The 13,926-nt window shown below is 41.5% G+C and overlaps 1 protein-coding gene across 1 annotated transcript in view; it reads right to left on the reverse strand.

Annotated features, from left to right (window-relative positions):
* KIF19 (kinesin family member 19) overlaps positions 1 to 13,926 on the reverse strand; it is a 59,302-nt gene that overhangs the window by 13,057 nt on the left and 32,319 nt on the right. Inside the window, exons 8-15 of the mRNA XM_070740231.1 lie at positions 12,575 to 12,721; positions 11,243 to 11,365; positions 8,864 to 9,011; positions 7,643 to 7,817; positions 6,823 to 7,021; positions 6,382 to 6,652; positions 5,428 to 5,549; positions 120 to 274 (exon numbers count right to left, since the gene is read on the reverse strand). Coding sequence (XP_070596332.1) covers positions 120 to 274; positions 5,428 to 5,549; positions 6,382 to 6,652; positions 6,823 to 7,021; positions 7,643 to 7,817; positions 8,864 to 9,011; positions 11,243 to 11,365; positions 12,575 to 12,721 — 1,340 coding nt within the window. The remainder of the gene's footprint in view (positions 1 to 119; positions 275 to 5,427; positions 5,550 to 6,381; positions 6,653 to 6,822; positions 7,022 to 7,642; positions 7,818 to 8,863; positions 9,012 to 11,242; positions 11,366 to 12,574; positions 12,722 to 13,926) is intronic.

The following is a 13,926-nucleotide window of genomic DNA, read 5'->3' on the forward strand; positions in this document are numbered from 1 at the left end:
CATTTTGGACTCAATTGTGGTCGTAAGTGAAGGACTACCTGATCCGGTGGTGGGTGATTCATCCAAATTGGAATGCCACTCTTCTAGCTCTCTTCTGAAGATTACCAAACATTTCTTACCTGTCTGATGCTGGAACCAGGGGTGGGAGGGTATTCTTCCGAGAATCCCGCCAAGGCAGCTGCTGACCCTCAGATCCCAACGTCTTGACACTTTCTTGGTCCGAGTCCAGAATATTTTCTGCAGGGAGCGGGGGAAGCTTTGGCACAGAAGTCTCCTGCACATAAATGTTTTCTTCATTTTAACCCTTTTTATATTTATCTTTTGACCCACTGAGTAAGCCACCCAGAGTTGCCTTATTGGTAAGATGGGGAGCATATAAATTTACTAAATTAAAAAAAAACCTAAATAATAAAATTTTATCTTAAGAGTTTTAAATTGTTTTTGCACTGTTTTCTATTTGTTGTACGCCACCCAGAGTCTGCGAGGAGTTGGGCGGCTTATACATTTAATAAATTAAATTAAATTAAAACAAACATTCTTTTTAATATGTTTGTGAGTGACATAGGGGAAGGTTTGGTAGGGAAGGTTTGCCTATTTGCCGATGACTCTAAAGTGTGCAATAGGGTTGATATTCCTGGAGGGGTCTGTAATATGGTAAATGATTTAGCTTTACTAGATAAATGGTCAAAGCAATGGAAACTGCAGTTTAATGTTTCCAAATGTAAAATAATGCACTTGGGGAAAAGGAATCCTCAATCTGAGTATTGCATTGGCAGTTCTGTGTTAGCAAAAACTTCAGAAGAGAAGGATTTAGGGGTAGTGATTTCTGACAGTCTCAAAATGGGTGAGCAGTGTGGTCGGGCGGTAGGAAAAGCAAGTAGGATGCTTGGCTGCATAGCTAGAGGTATAACAAGCAGGAAGAGGGAGATTGTGATCCCCTTATATAGAGCGCTGGTGAGACCACATTTGGAGTACTGTGTTCAGTTCTGGAGACCTCACCTACAAAAAGATATTGACAAAATTGAACAGGTCCAAAGACGGGCTACAAGAATGGTGGAAGGTCTTAAGCATAAAACGTATCAGGAAAGACTTAATGAACTCAATCTGTATAGTCTGGAGGACAGAAGGAAAAGGGGGAACATGATCGAAACATTTAAATATGTTAAAGGGTTAAATAAGGTTCAGGAGGGAAGTGTTTTTAATAGGAAAGTGAACACAAGAACAAGGGGACACAATCTGAAATTAGTTGGGGGAAAGATCAAAGGCAACATGAGAAAATATTATTTTACTGAAAGAGTAGTAGATCCTTGGAACAAACTTCCAGCAGACGTGGTTGGTAAATCCACAGTAATTTAATTTAAACATGCCTGGGATAAACATATATCCATTGTAAGATAAAATACAGGAAATAGTATAAGGGCAGACTAGATGGACCATGAGGTTTTTTTCTGCCGTCAGTCTTCTATGTTTCTAATAATAATTTGGAATGAAACCGAAATGAGGCTAATGTAGTGCTTTAGAATTTTTTTTGGGAACAATAGTGATATATTGAAAGGGTGGAATTGGGTGGAATTGAAACAAATGCTACAATGGTTAGTGTTTAAGAAAAAGATGGATGAAAAAGATGTCACAAATACTGTGAGAATGTTGAAAAAGTCTATGGCTCCAGGTGTAGATAACGGAACTGGGAAAATGTCAAAATAAGGAAATGGTTTGTTTATATGCAATGAACACATAATGCAATTATTATTGTTCACTGTATGTGTAAGAAGATCCATCTTCTTGACCATTGGAAAATACTGTCACTGGGGGAAAGTTAGCAAGACCGAATGAAAAAAATACACATGTTATTTGTTAAATATGTCTGGGAAGATGTTTGATAGAATTCTAATCAAAATGGTACAAGAGGTAACAATGTGCAAAAATCCAGAAAGTCTAATATAGTTTCATGCAGGGCAGAGGGTACACAATTTTCTATTTTTCAACAGGTCACTGAGAAATGTATAAATGTGAGAAAGATGATTAATTAAAGATTAACTTAGAACATCCATATGATATTTTGCATAGGTTGTATTTATGGAATGTTTTGCACAAATATGGAATCAAATCAAACATTATAGATGGGTGTCAGAGATGAGTTTGTTGATATTTAAAAGTGTATATACAGTATGTGTGTGGTGTATGTGTGTGTCTATACACACACACACACACAACACACACACTAATATATTACAAGACAGTTGTGTCTAACAGTGAAAAATTAAGTGAGTGACTGCAAGTTTCACATAAATGACAACAAATGAGAACAAATAGATATAATGTTTACCAAAAATGGGAAAATTGATAATTTTTAAGATATAGAAATGGTGGGTTAAAAGGTAGTGGGTAGAATGTGTCAAAAAAAGAAAAAATGCTACATATAATGAGGATGCATGTGCCCACATTATTATGTGAAAATTGGAGATGGCAGGAGGATCATAAAGTTGGTTGAATGCAGTGAGAATTGGTTATTTAAGAAATGCACATGGTAAAAACAAGAATAGAACCAGGAATGAATGAATGTTGACTGAGTACAAGAGGAATAATCTTAGCATCTATCATTCCACTTTATTTAGACTCTGAGCACATCCATTGGAAATTATTATTATTATTTATTATATTTGTATGCCGCCCCTCTCCGTAGACTCGAGACACATCAAATCCCTCTTACCTGGGGTGAGTTTGATATGGTTGGTTCTGACGAAGCAGACAAAGTGATTGTGGCTGAGCTTGGCCACCTCTGTTCAGGACCCACCCTTTCCTGGTGAGTTCAGGCCTCCTGGAAGGAGGTATATAATTGGCTTGACCATATTGGCATCAGACCAGAATACTTACAGGACCGCATTCTGCCGCATAAATCCCAGCAGCTGATTAGGTCCCACAGAGTTGGCATTCTCCAGGTCCTGTCGTCCAGATAATGCCGTCTGGTGGGTCTAGGGAAAGAGCCTTCTCTGTGGTGGCCCTGGCCCTCTGGAATCAACTCCCTCCGGAGATTCAAACTGCCCCCACCCTCCTTGCCTTCCGCAAGAGCCTCAAGACCTATCTATGTCGCCAGGCATAGGATAACTAGTGTATCCCCGCTCTGACCAATGAAAGTTATGTGTGGTTATGATTGTGTAGTATTGATTGTTTTTTAAGATAATGGGTTTTAGTTACAGTTTTTAATTATTAGATTTGTATCTGTATTGTTCCATTGTTGTTGTGAGCCGCCCCGAGTCTTCAGAGAGGGGTGGCATCCAAGTCTAATAAATTATTATTAATTATTATTATTATATTGGTGCTCACTCCAGAAGACCCAGGTTTATTTGGACCCCTTTCAGTCTGGGTTTAGGCTGGGATACAGGACTAGAGGCAGCACTAACTGCTGATGATTGCTTCAAATTTATAGGCTGCCCCTCTTCTGACAGACTCAGGGTGGCGTACAACAACAAAATGAATTAAAAAAATTAAAAATACCCCAGAGTAGATACAATAAAAACAAATGCAAAAGTTAAAACCCAATATAAAGCACACATACAGCCCTCACTCATTCATAATACTGGTTGGAGCAGAATACTATCGCTCAATGCTCCCAGGCCTGCCAGCACAGGTGTGTTTTCAAAGCCTTTCGGAAGGCCAGGAGAGTGGGGGCAGTACAAATCTCTGGGGGGCAATTGGTTCCAGAAGACCGGAGCTGCAACAGAGAAGGCCCTTCCCCACGGTCCCATAAAATGACATTACTTGGCCGATGGGACCCAGAGAAGGCCAACTCTGTGTGATCTAATCAGTTGCTGGGACATGAGAGGCAGAAGATGGTCCCGTAAATAATCTGGTCCTAAGCCATGAAGGGCTTTATAGGTAATAACCAAGACCTTAAATTATGTTTGGAAACCAATTAGAAGCCAGTGCTGGCTTTACAGCTCCTGCTCAAGGAGCAGATGACTGTCAAGGCTGGGAAAGCGGAGATCTGGACAATCAAAAAGTCTACGGAGAGGGGCAGCATACAAATCCAATAAATTATTATTATTAATTATTATTATTAAAAAGCATATCTTTTAAAAAACTTCTTTCCATTTCCTCTTACAGAACAGTAAGAAATTGATCTTGATTCCTTTCTTATTATAACATGTTTTTCACCTCCTTGTCTTCTGTGTTCTACATCAATGTTTCCCAACCTTAGCAACTTGAAGATATCTGGACTTCAACTCCCAGAATTCCCCAGCCAGCATTCGCTGGTGTGGAATTCTGGGAACCGAAGTCCAAATATCTTCAAGTTGCCAAGGTTGGGAAACACTGCTCTACATAATATTGCTTATCTTGAAAGGGATAATTGAAAGTGATAGACATGCATCCAATAAGGAGGAAAAACAATTCAGTAATAGTTTTTATGTCCAACATTCATGTGAGATGATATGAACAGATTTTCAGGATGTTTTAACAGGATTTCATTATTGTTTTTTTTTAAATCTATACGCTCTTTGCTTTGCCTTTTATTGGAAAAACTGATTTGTTTCTTGATACTCTGGAGGATTTTTTTTATGGATGCATCATTAAATGCAATGATGGGTTCAAGAATAAAATGAGAAGTGAAATTAGCTTTTCACTCAATATTCACTCAAGAAAAAAAAAGCAAGGCAGATAGCAGAAGAAAGAATGAACTGCAGAATATTGATATTTACCACATAATCTAAATGACTTACTGGAAAGGGTGATGGGCAACTTGAATCTGAGGACCTTCTCTTTCCCTGATTTAAAAGTCTACCCTGACCCAATATTGCATTTGCTATATTCAACAAGATTGTAAGAGCCGTGGTAGTGCTATTTATTTATTTATTCAATTTTTATGCCGCCCTTCTCCTTAGACTCAAGGCAGCTTGCAATAGCACTTTTTAACAGAGCCAGCATATTGCCCCCACAATCCGGGTCTTCATTTCATCCACCTTGGAAGGATGGAAGGCTGAGTCAACCTTGAGCAGGTGATGAGATTCGAACCGCTGACCTACAGATCTACAGTCAGCTTCAGTGGCCTGCAGTACAGCACTCTACCTGCTGCGCCACCCCGGCTCTATATAATGGTTAAAGCAATGGTTAAAATGAGGAATTTGCAAGCTGACTCTGCCAACTGCCAACAGTTTGATCCTGATCGGTTCAAGATTGACTCAGTCTTTGATCCTTCTAAGGTAAAATGAGGACCCAGATTGTTGACTCTACAAACTGCTTAGAGAGGGCTACAAAGCACTATAAAGTGGTATGTAAGTGTTATTGCAAGTGTCACTCTCTGCATAATAGGATACTTAGGCTTCCTCTGCTGGTGCAGATGGTTTGGTCTAAATGTAGATACTGCTGAGGCCCAAAGGTATTACTTTTGGTTGAGGGGAAAGTATTTCAGCAATGAGAACATCAATGTACCTTAAGAGCTCTAACAGCTGCTTGATTCATGGCTGCCATTCGATCTAAGGCCCCTTCTTCCAGCTCATGCAAGTAAACCTGATAGAGTTCCTCCAGATGGGATGGCACCACTAGGTGAGACTCTGGCAACGAGAAGGTCAAGCAGAAAATGAGGTCACACGGGAGAAGCAAACAGACCACAGAAGCTTCAACACTGGCCTACAACTGAGATTATAGTCCCTTGCAAAGGTGGGTTCCTCCCAACTCGCACCAACAGAACTGGTAGCACACCACTGGTGATGTCATGATGACTTCACGGAACTGGTCCATGGATGCCGCCATCTTTTTTGGGGGAATTGGTTTTTTGGGGGGGAATTTTTTTCCCTGCGTTTTTTCTCCTCTGCATGCACAGAAATTAAGTTTTCAGCACTGCGCATGCATCACTATCTTGTTTTGGGTTTTTTTGGAGTGTGTGTATCCCTGTATCTATGACATACACATATGCGCATCTCTCTCTCCCATCCATCCATCCACCCATCTATCCATCCATCCATCTATCATCTGTCTGTCTGTCTGTCTGTCTGTCTGTCTGTCTGTCTGTCTGTCTGTCTGTCTGTCTGTCTATCTATCTATCTATCTATCTATCTATCTATCTGTCTCTCTCTCTCTCTCACACACACACTACCTCTCTGTTTCTCTCTCTCTCTCTCTCTATCTTTCTTTCTCTCTCTCCCTATCTATCCAACTCTCTCTCTCTCTCTCTCTCCCCCTACCTATCTCTCTCTCTATTACCTATCATCTCTATCTATCTATTATCTCTTCTCTCTCTCTTCTCTCTCTCTCCCTCTCCCCCTACCTACCTACCTACCCACCCACCCCTCTGCATGAGTTCTCCCAGTTGGGTATTAGAATCCAACAGACCAACACCTCTTGGGGAAAAAACTAATCTGCACTGGGCAACGTAGGTAGCCGTACCATGAATGATCTGTCGTTGTTCTTGGATGATGCGGTGACAGAGGCTGCGATAGCGCTCAAAGCGACGCACAGCTCTCTCCTGGTGACGGATGAAGTTGTCCTTGAGAAGCGTACTCGACTGTATGGCTGTGTTCTCTACTTCCAGTTCATGTACCTTACACAGCAAACTCAGAACCTCTCTCTGCTCTTCTGAGCTGATGCACCATGGCAAGGCCTCCTCTAGCCGCTGCCCACGCTGCCGTATTTCCCAGAAGCGCCTTTCCAGCTCTGCCTGGCACAGAGAAGAAGTACAGAGTCACAGAGCCAGTGAAAGCCATGGATAGCGGGTGGGAGGGATGTGGCTGACTGCAGACTGCTCCACTCTACAAAGTTGCAACATCCCTTCTCCCTTCCCCCCCTTCCTTTAGCTAACATTCTGTCCAACCCGCCGGCTTTTGACACCTTCTGCTTATGATGCTTATCCTGCTCCCCCAGGAGAATAGCAATGTGTTCCCGGGCTGCTGCCATTTCCTGTGGCTCTGGCACATCGGAGAGTTCGTCCCCAGTGTCAGAGTCCTTCTCGTTGTCATCTTTGTGGTAACTCTCTTTTCTTTGCTCCTCTCGCCACTTTTGCGCTCGCCGTTTCTTCTCCTGTTCCCAACTGCAAAGAAGGAGAAGAAGGGAAGGAAGAAAGGTTGAAGAAATGCATTATGGCAGTGATGGCAAACCTTTTTTTGGCTCGGGTACCAAAAGGATGAGCGCAATAGTGCATGTGTGCATGCCAACACCCACTGAAGTCTCTGTATTTTTGGTAGGCTGTTTGGGCTGCTTATCGCCGTCCCCAGGATTCAGGAAGCTTTCCTAAAGCCTGGGAAAAGCGAAAACAGCCAAAAAGAAGGCTGAAAAATCAGGTACTGGAACTGACATAGGGCAGCGCCTTGTGTGCCTTAAGATATGGCTCTGTGTGCCACCTGTGGCACACAGGCCATAAGTTTGCCATCACTTATGGCAGTGTTTCCAACCTTGACAACTTGAAGATATCTGGACTTCAACTCCCAGAATTCCCCAGCCAGCATTTGCTGGCTGGGGAATTCTGGAAGTTGAAGTCCAGATATCTTCAAGTTGCCACAGTTGGGAAACACTGGCTTATGGTCAAGAGCCAGCAAATGATAGGCAACTGGCACATCCAGTCTAAGCTCTCAAAATAAGGTGATGGGAAACAGTGTATTATCCAACCAAAGTGCTAGGAATGTGTCCTGTTTGTTCTCTACTGCCTGCTTACTCAGCAATGGTGAGGAGATGGCGAGAGCTCTCAATCTGCATCTCCGTGTAATTATTCTCCAGCTCCATGAGGTGGCGACGCACATCCATCTGTTCCCGAAAGTTGCTGATCAGCTGTTCCCGGAGCTGATCCATCTCCTGCCTCTCAAAGTGATTCCCACGGAGCTGTACTTCAGCTATACAAAAAGTGGAGGAAGGAAGTGTAACTGATACGGGAAATCCAACCAAAGTGCTAAGAGAAAAGAAGATAGAGAATAGCCATGTTTTTACTCCCTTTGTTCCATGCTTTTCTACTTCGACCCTGCTTTCTGTCTAATTGCCTGCATCTGACTTTTACAAAACTTTCAGTGCCTCATCAAACCTATCAATCGGTAGGTCTTTTTACAATTGGTAAGGCAATCAATGCTACTCAATCCATGACCCACACTTACATAGACACATTTCCCTTTCTTCTTTTTCTACAGGTGTCAAGATACCATGGCAGGCATATTTCTGGAATGCTTGAGGAGTGTGTAATGTAAGACTTTAAAATAAATTGTTCTGGATCAGGCATAAAGACACTATCTATTAGTGTCCCATTTCTCATAATGGCCAAGCAAGTATCAACAAGGAAAATCACAAGCAGGGTGTGACCAAGGGCACTTCTTGCTAATGTTCCTTAGCAATCAGACCTTATACAGAGGCATATCACTTGGATGCATGGCTGTGCATTATCTTTAATGCTAGAAGTGATTTTTGCATTGGCATCCTTCATTCTCGAAAGACCATGGTATCATGCAAGTGATATGCCTCTGTATAATGCCTATTTCCTTAGGAACATTAGCAAAGAAGTGTCCTTGGTTACATCCTGCTTGTGACCTTCCCAGTTGATACTTGTTTGGCTGTAGAAGATTCCTGGAAGGTGAGGTTAACCAAACTTTATAGTCTGCTCAAAAACATAAAAGGAACACTCAAATAACACATCCTAGATCTGAATGAATGAAATATTCTCATTGAATACTATTGAATACTCATTGAATGTGCACAACAGCATGTGAAATTGATTGTCAATCAGTGTTGCTTCCTAAGTGGACAGTTGGATTTCACAGAAATTTGATTCACTTGGAGTTATATTGTGTTGTTTAAATTTCCCCTTTGTTTTTTTGAGCAGTATATATAGATAACCTCATCTTACAGGAATCTTCCTTAGTTATCCTCACGTTACAGCAGCAACTCAGCCTACCTTGAATACTCCGGATGTCCGACCGCATTGGACGGGGCTCTTGTTGTTCAATTTTGCATTGCAGCCGGTGAATTTCACGATGGAGTTCAGCAATGATACTTGTGTACTGAGCAATGTGGTAGGAGACGTTGAGATGGTTGCGCTTCACCTATCAGGAGAGGGAGACAGAAAGAGAGAGGGAGGGAGAAAGAGAGAAGGGGGGAGAGTGAGAATCAATGAATGACTGTTGTGTGTGCAAGGAGACTCTGGCAGCATCCAAGACTAATTTATTATTTAAAACTCACTTTTTAAAAGAAAGCATGTGGTCTAGCCGGGTTTCACTGAAGTGGCTGCCTGCCTCTGTGACAGTAATTTTTTTTGGGCAATATTATCTTACCCGCGGGACGCCTGAATGGCAGTAGACAATTGGGAGAGGGTCCTTTCCAGTCCCTATGCGGTTTATTAACTCTTGGGAATCAAGCCACTGAACTGCCGGGCTCAGCGTAACACAGTCCCAGCATCTTACCATGTGAGCCATCGCAGCCCCACTTAACACTCACTAATCTAGAGTCTTACAACGATTAAACATCTTGTTGTACTGAGTAAAGAGAATGGCCTTGAAGAATAGAGAAAAGAGCCATGACCAAGGCAATAATCAGATAAATGAGACTTAAAACTCAGGCTACGAAAGCAAGTTTGAAAGCGTCTGAGAACCACCATAACCATAACCCCCTCTTCATTCTCATGAAAATGCACACAAGGAAGCACATTCAGACTGACAAGATTCTATTGCTATCGTTGTTCTAACACAACTTTAGGTCTGCACAGTGTTTATTAGTGTGGTCTACTTTATAGGCCTGATGCTTTTCAAATACTAGATCAATCCATAAAATATCAATGATGCAGGAGTCAGAACCAGTATATAACATAAAAACATTAGTTAGAAAATCAACCGTTTAATTCAGTAGAGCAAGACTTTCTGCCATCTAGTAAAAAGGCAAGAAGGAACCAACTCAGAATTAAGAGGCAACTACTGTAGTTCTGTAATTTGATTGTAATTATGAGGAGGCCTTTTCTTTCTTTTTCTTTTCTTTTTGGAATTGAATCTGAGTATAAAGAAGGGTTTGTTTGTCACATTTTTGTTGCAATTATCTATGGCATCCTCCTCAATCAGCTCCACATACCAGGCAGTGTTACAATGAGTTCCTGCATAAGTCATGGGAAGGATTTTAAAAAAAGAGAGATTGTAGGTTGATGTCTAGAAGTTTCTTGTACAATATATTAAGCTATTTCCAGTAGGTTCATTTTTCATCCTGCCCTGGCTCCAGAGGCTTCCCTGGAGCCTGGGGAAGGCAAAAATGCCTTCCCCCATTCCCCGGAGGCCCTCTGGAAGCCGAAAATGCCCTCCCAGAGCTTTCAGGTGAGACGAAAATCAACTTGGGTGCCAGCTGTTTGGGTGCCGGCAGGTATGACTCTGTGTGCCACCTGTACACTGCCCTATACAATTAAGTGATATAACACAGCTAGATAAGTTGCTTTAATATTACTATTAAGACAGAAGTCACACACGCACACACATATATATATATACATAAGATCTGCTAATAGGAAAACATAAGAATCAAGTTCAATGTACTGTATTTTTGCACTGTAGGACGCACCTAGATTTACAGGAGGAAGAAAAGAAATAGTTTTTACCCTCTCCTTCCCCCCAGAAGCACTCTGCGGTGCTCGACATGGCCTGTTTCACAAAAAACAGGCTCCTTTTGCCAAAAATGGGCTGATTCTTGGGTTCCTGAACTCCTGCACAATGTGCTTTTGCCCTCCCGAGCCCCCCGAAGCATTCTGCATTGCAGTGCATGGCCTGTTTTCACAAAAAACAGGCTCATTTTTGGCTTTCAGAGTGCTTCTGGTGGCCAGGGAGGGTGAAAATGTGACTCACAGGGGGTTTGGAAGCCCCAAAATGCTCATATTTGGTCTATAAGACACACCTAAATTTTTACCCATTTTAGATGGGGGAGTGTGTCTTACACTCTGAACACTACGGTATATATCTGTTGCGAGATTTCAATTTTAGGCCTTTTCCTCCAGCCTAAAATTGAATATCTTCATGTTTGGCCATTAATTACTTATATTTGTGATTGGAAGGCATTTTTCAATGCTTACATGCTGCTCTGCCCAATTTTGATTCATGCCTTACCAGATCCAGATCCTGCATTGATTAGAAAATATATTGATGATAAGGCTAAACCAATTACTGTTTCGATGACAAGATCTGGAAGACTGGAGAACCGTCTGGATTCAAGTGAAACAAGTTGTGCTATTTGGACAATTTCCAAGAGTTGGAATTCCAGATAAAGGCAGGAGAAGTAATAAAATGCCAAGAAAGCAGCATCCTACCGTGGTGCGGATGTTCTTAGCACGTTCAGCATAGGTCAAGGTGCTGCGTGACTCCTCAAAAGCACTACTGGCGGGGCTGATGTGAGCAATCATGACAGTACGGCTGTTCCCACCTAGAGAATCCTGGAAAGAGAAACCACAGGACTGAATATAGATGCCAGGAAGCATACCAGACTATCAGCAGCAGTCAGAATTCAGTCTGCAGAAAAGGAGGAACCACATATACCCAGACAGGCCATGATGATTCTAAATCCAAGTTCCAGTACAAAAACTGATCTGAACTTCCTTCAAGTCCAATCCCATGACATCAGGATCCTCACACACATTTTGTAAGCCAGATTTGTTTAGCGAACCACACACTTCATACTAGGCATGTGAATATTCAGCTTTCATCTATGGACTTTTTGGGTGTCTAGATCAAGAAATATAAAAGCTTTAATTTGAACTCTTATGTTTTAGCCATAGTTACATGCCTGGAACTCTCCGAGGTCCTGAAACTGTAGCTTGACCCATCTTATCTATGTTGTACAATAGGTGGGTGTGAACATTGCCTTGTCTTACATAGGTCCACTATATAAACTCTCATCTCTTTCCCATCACTTAAATGATTCTTGTCTTACATAGGTCCACTATATAAACTCTCATCTCTTTCCCATCACTTAAATGATTCTTGTCTTACATAGGTCCACTATATCAACTCTCATCTCTTCCCCATCACTTAAATTATTCTTGTCTTACATAGGTCCACTATATCAACTCTCATCTCTTCCCCATCACTTAAATTATTCTTGTCTTACATAGGTCCACTATATCAACTCTCATCTCTTCCCCATCACTTAAATTATTCTTGTCTTACATAGGTCCACTATATAAACTCTCATCTCTTCCCCATCACTTAAATTATTCTTGCCTCACATGTTTCCTTTTCTCTGTTCTACCTCAGAAGAAAGCAAGCTGTGTTAAACTTATGACCAAACAAAACAAACCAGATTGCTATTTTATTCATTGGAACATTTCATTCCATTTTTAGGGAATTTACAATTAAACACATACTGACACAAACACAGCCCCCTCAAATCTCTCTACTCTGTTTTGCCTACCTATTGAAAAATACATAGCTTCTTTTAGGCTAGGGACAGGCAAAGTCAGCTCTTCTATGACATGTGGACTTCAACTCCCAGAATTCCTGAATTAGCATGATTGGCTCAGGAATTCTGGGAGTTGAACTCCACAAGTCATAGAAGAGCCGACTTTGCTTACCCCTGTTTTAGGCTATTCAGACTCTCTGCATTTTTTATTTTTTTTGCCAATCCTGCAAAAGGAACAGTCTACCTTTAGAAGACGAGTAAGCTTGCTGTCTCGGTAATTAACATATTTGACACCTGTCCTGTCACTGAGAGCATTGATGCAATTGCCAAGAGCCAGCAGAGACCGGTTGATGTGAGCGCCCTCCTTCATCCGCTGTCCACGATTCTGGGTCTATGGTGGTGGAAAAGGTAGAATGGACATGAGAATTAAATTCCTATTGCAACACAGACTACTCCTGAGGCAAGCCCTTTTTTCTGAGATATAACTCTGGGATCAGATTGAAATAAACATTCCCTGTCATCATTCTGCTGTCACTAAGATTTAAGCTGATTTTACCAAAGGGGGGGGGGGGGAAATTTGATGGAAAGTAGATCTTATCAGGAATCAGGTTAAGTTCCTGATTTAAGATGAAATATGGTGACCCAAAGGAAGAGGAGATTGAAGCAAAAAACGTCGATCTAAATATTGAATGGAAACTATATCCTTAATGACATTTCTATAAAGCTCTAAAGAATGATGCTGTTAAATGACTGATAGTTGTGGCACAGTGGTCAGAATACAGTATTGCAGGCTAACTCTGCCAACTGCCAGCAGTTTGATCCTGACTAGCGCAAGTTTGGCTCAGCCTTCCATTCTTCCAAGGACGGTAAAATGAGATTGCTGGGGGCAATATGCAGACTCTGTAAACAGCTTAGAGAGGGCTGTAAAACACTTGTGGAAGTGATATAGAAGTCTAAATGCTATTGTTATTACAATTACTCTTCTTGTCTATAGGAAACTTGTGTTAAGTGAAGAGAGGCATGAATATTTTAACAATTTCTCAGTCCCAATTATTATAATTTATTACATTTGTATGCCACCCCTCTCCATAGATCAATACAGTTTCATTAGTACTTCTCATTTCAAACTGGTCATTTAGAAGTGGCATCAGTGCCAAATAAATAGGACCTTATCCATAACAGCAATATTGTTAAGATTTGAATGTATGATTGAGTGCTCAAGATGTCCCCAGATGACTGGACCATTGGAGACTCTACTAATAGGAAATTTCAGTCCAAAAGTTATAATAAGCCTGGCTAATTCCCTCTTTTTTCAAGGAAATGTGGCCTTTTTTTACATTAGCAGCTTCCAATCTTTCCAACTTGACAGCTTGGTGTGTGCGTGGGGATAGTTCTGTGTGAATGGCAGGCATACATGTAGTGTACACAGTTCCATTTGCATAAATAGTGGGTGTGCGTGCCTACCATTCACATAAAAGGAACATCACGCATGAGTGCAAGTGCCCACCCTTTGCACATATGCAGCTTTATGTGTGAATGCAAGTATTCACCACTCACACAAATGGAGCTTTGCATGCTTGTGCAAGGGCCTGTCTC

This window comes from Erythrolamprus reginae, chromosome 2 (assembly GCF_031021105.1).
Source record: "Erythrolamprus reginae isolate rEryReg1 chromosome 2, rEryReg1.hap1, whole genome shotgun sequence".
Classification (NCBI taxonomy): domain Eukaryota; kingdom Metazoa; phylum Chordata; class Lepidosauria; order Squamata; family Dipsadidae; genus Erythrolamprus; species Erythrolamprus reginae.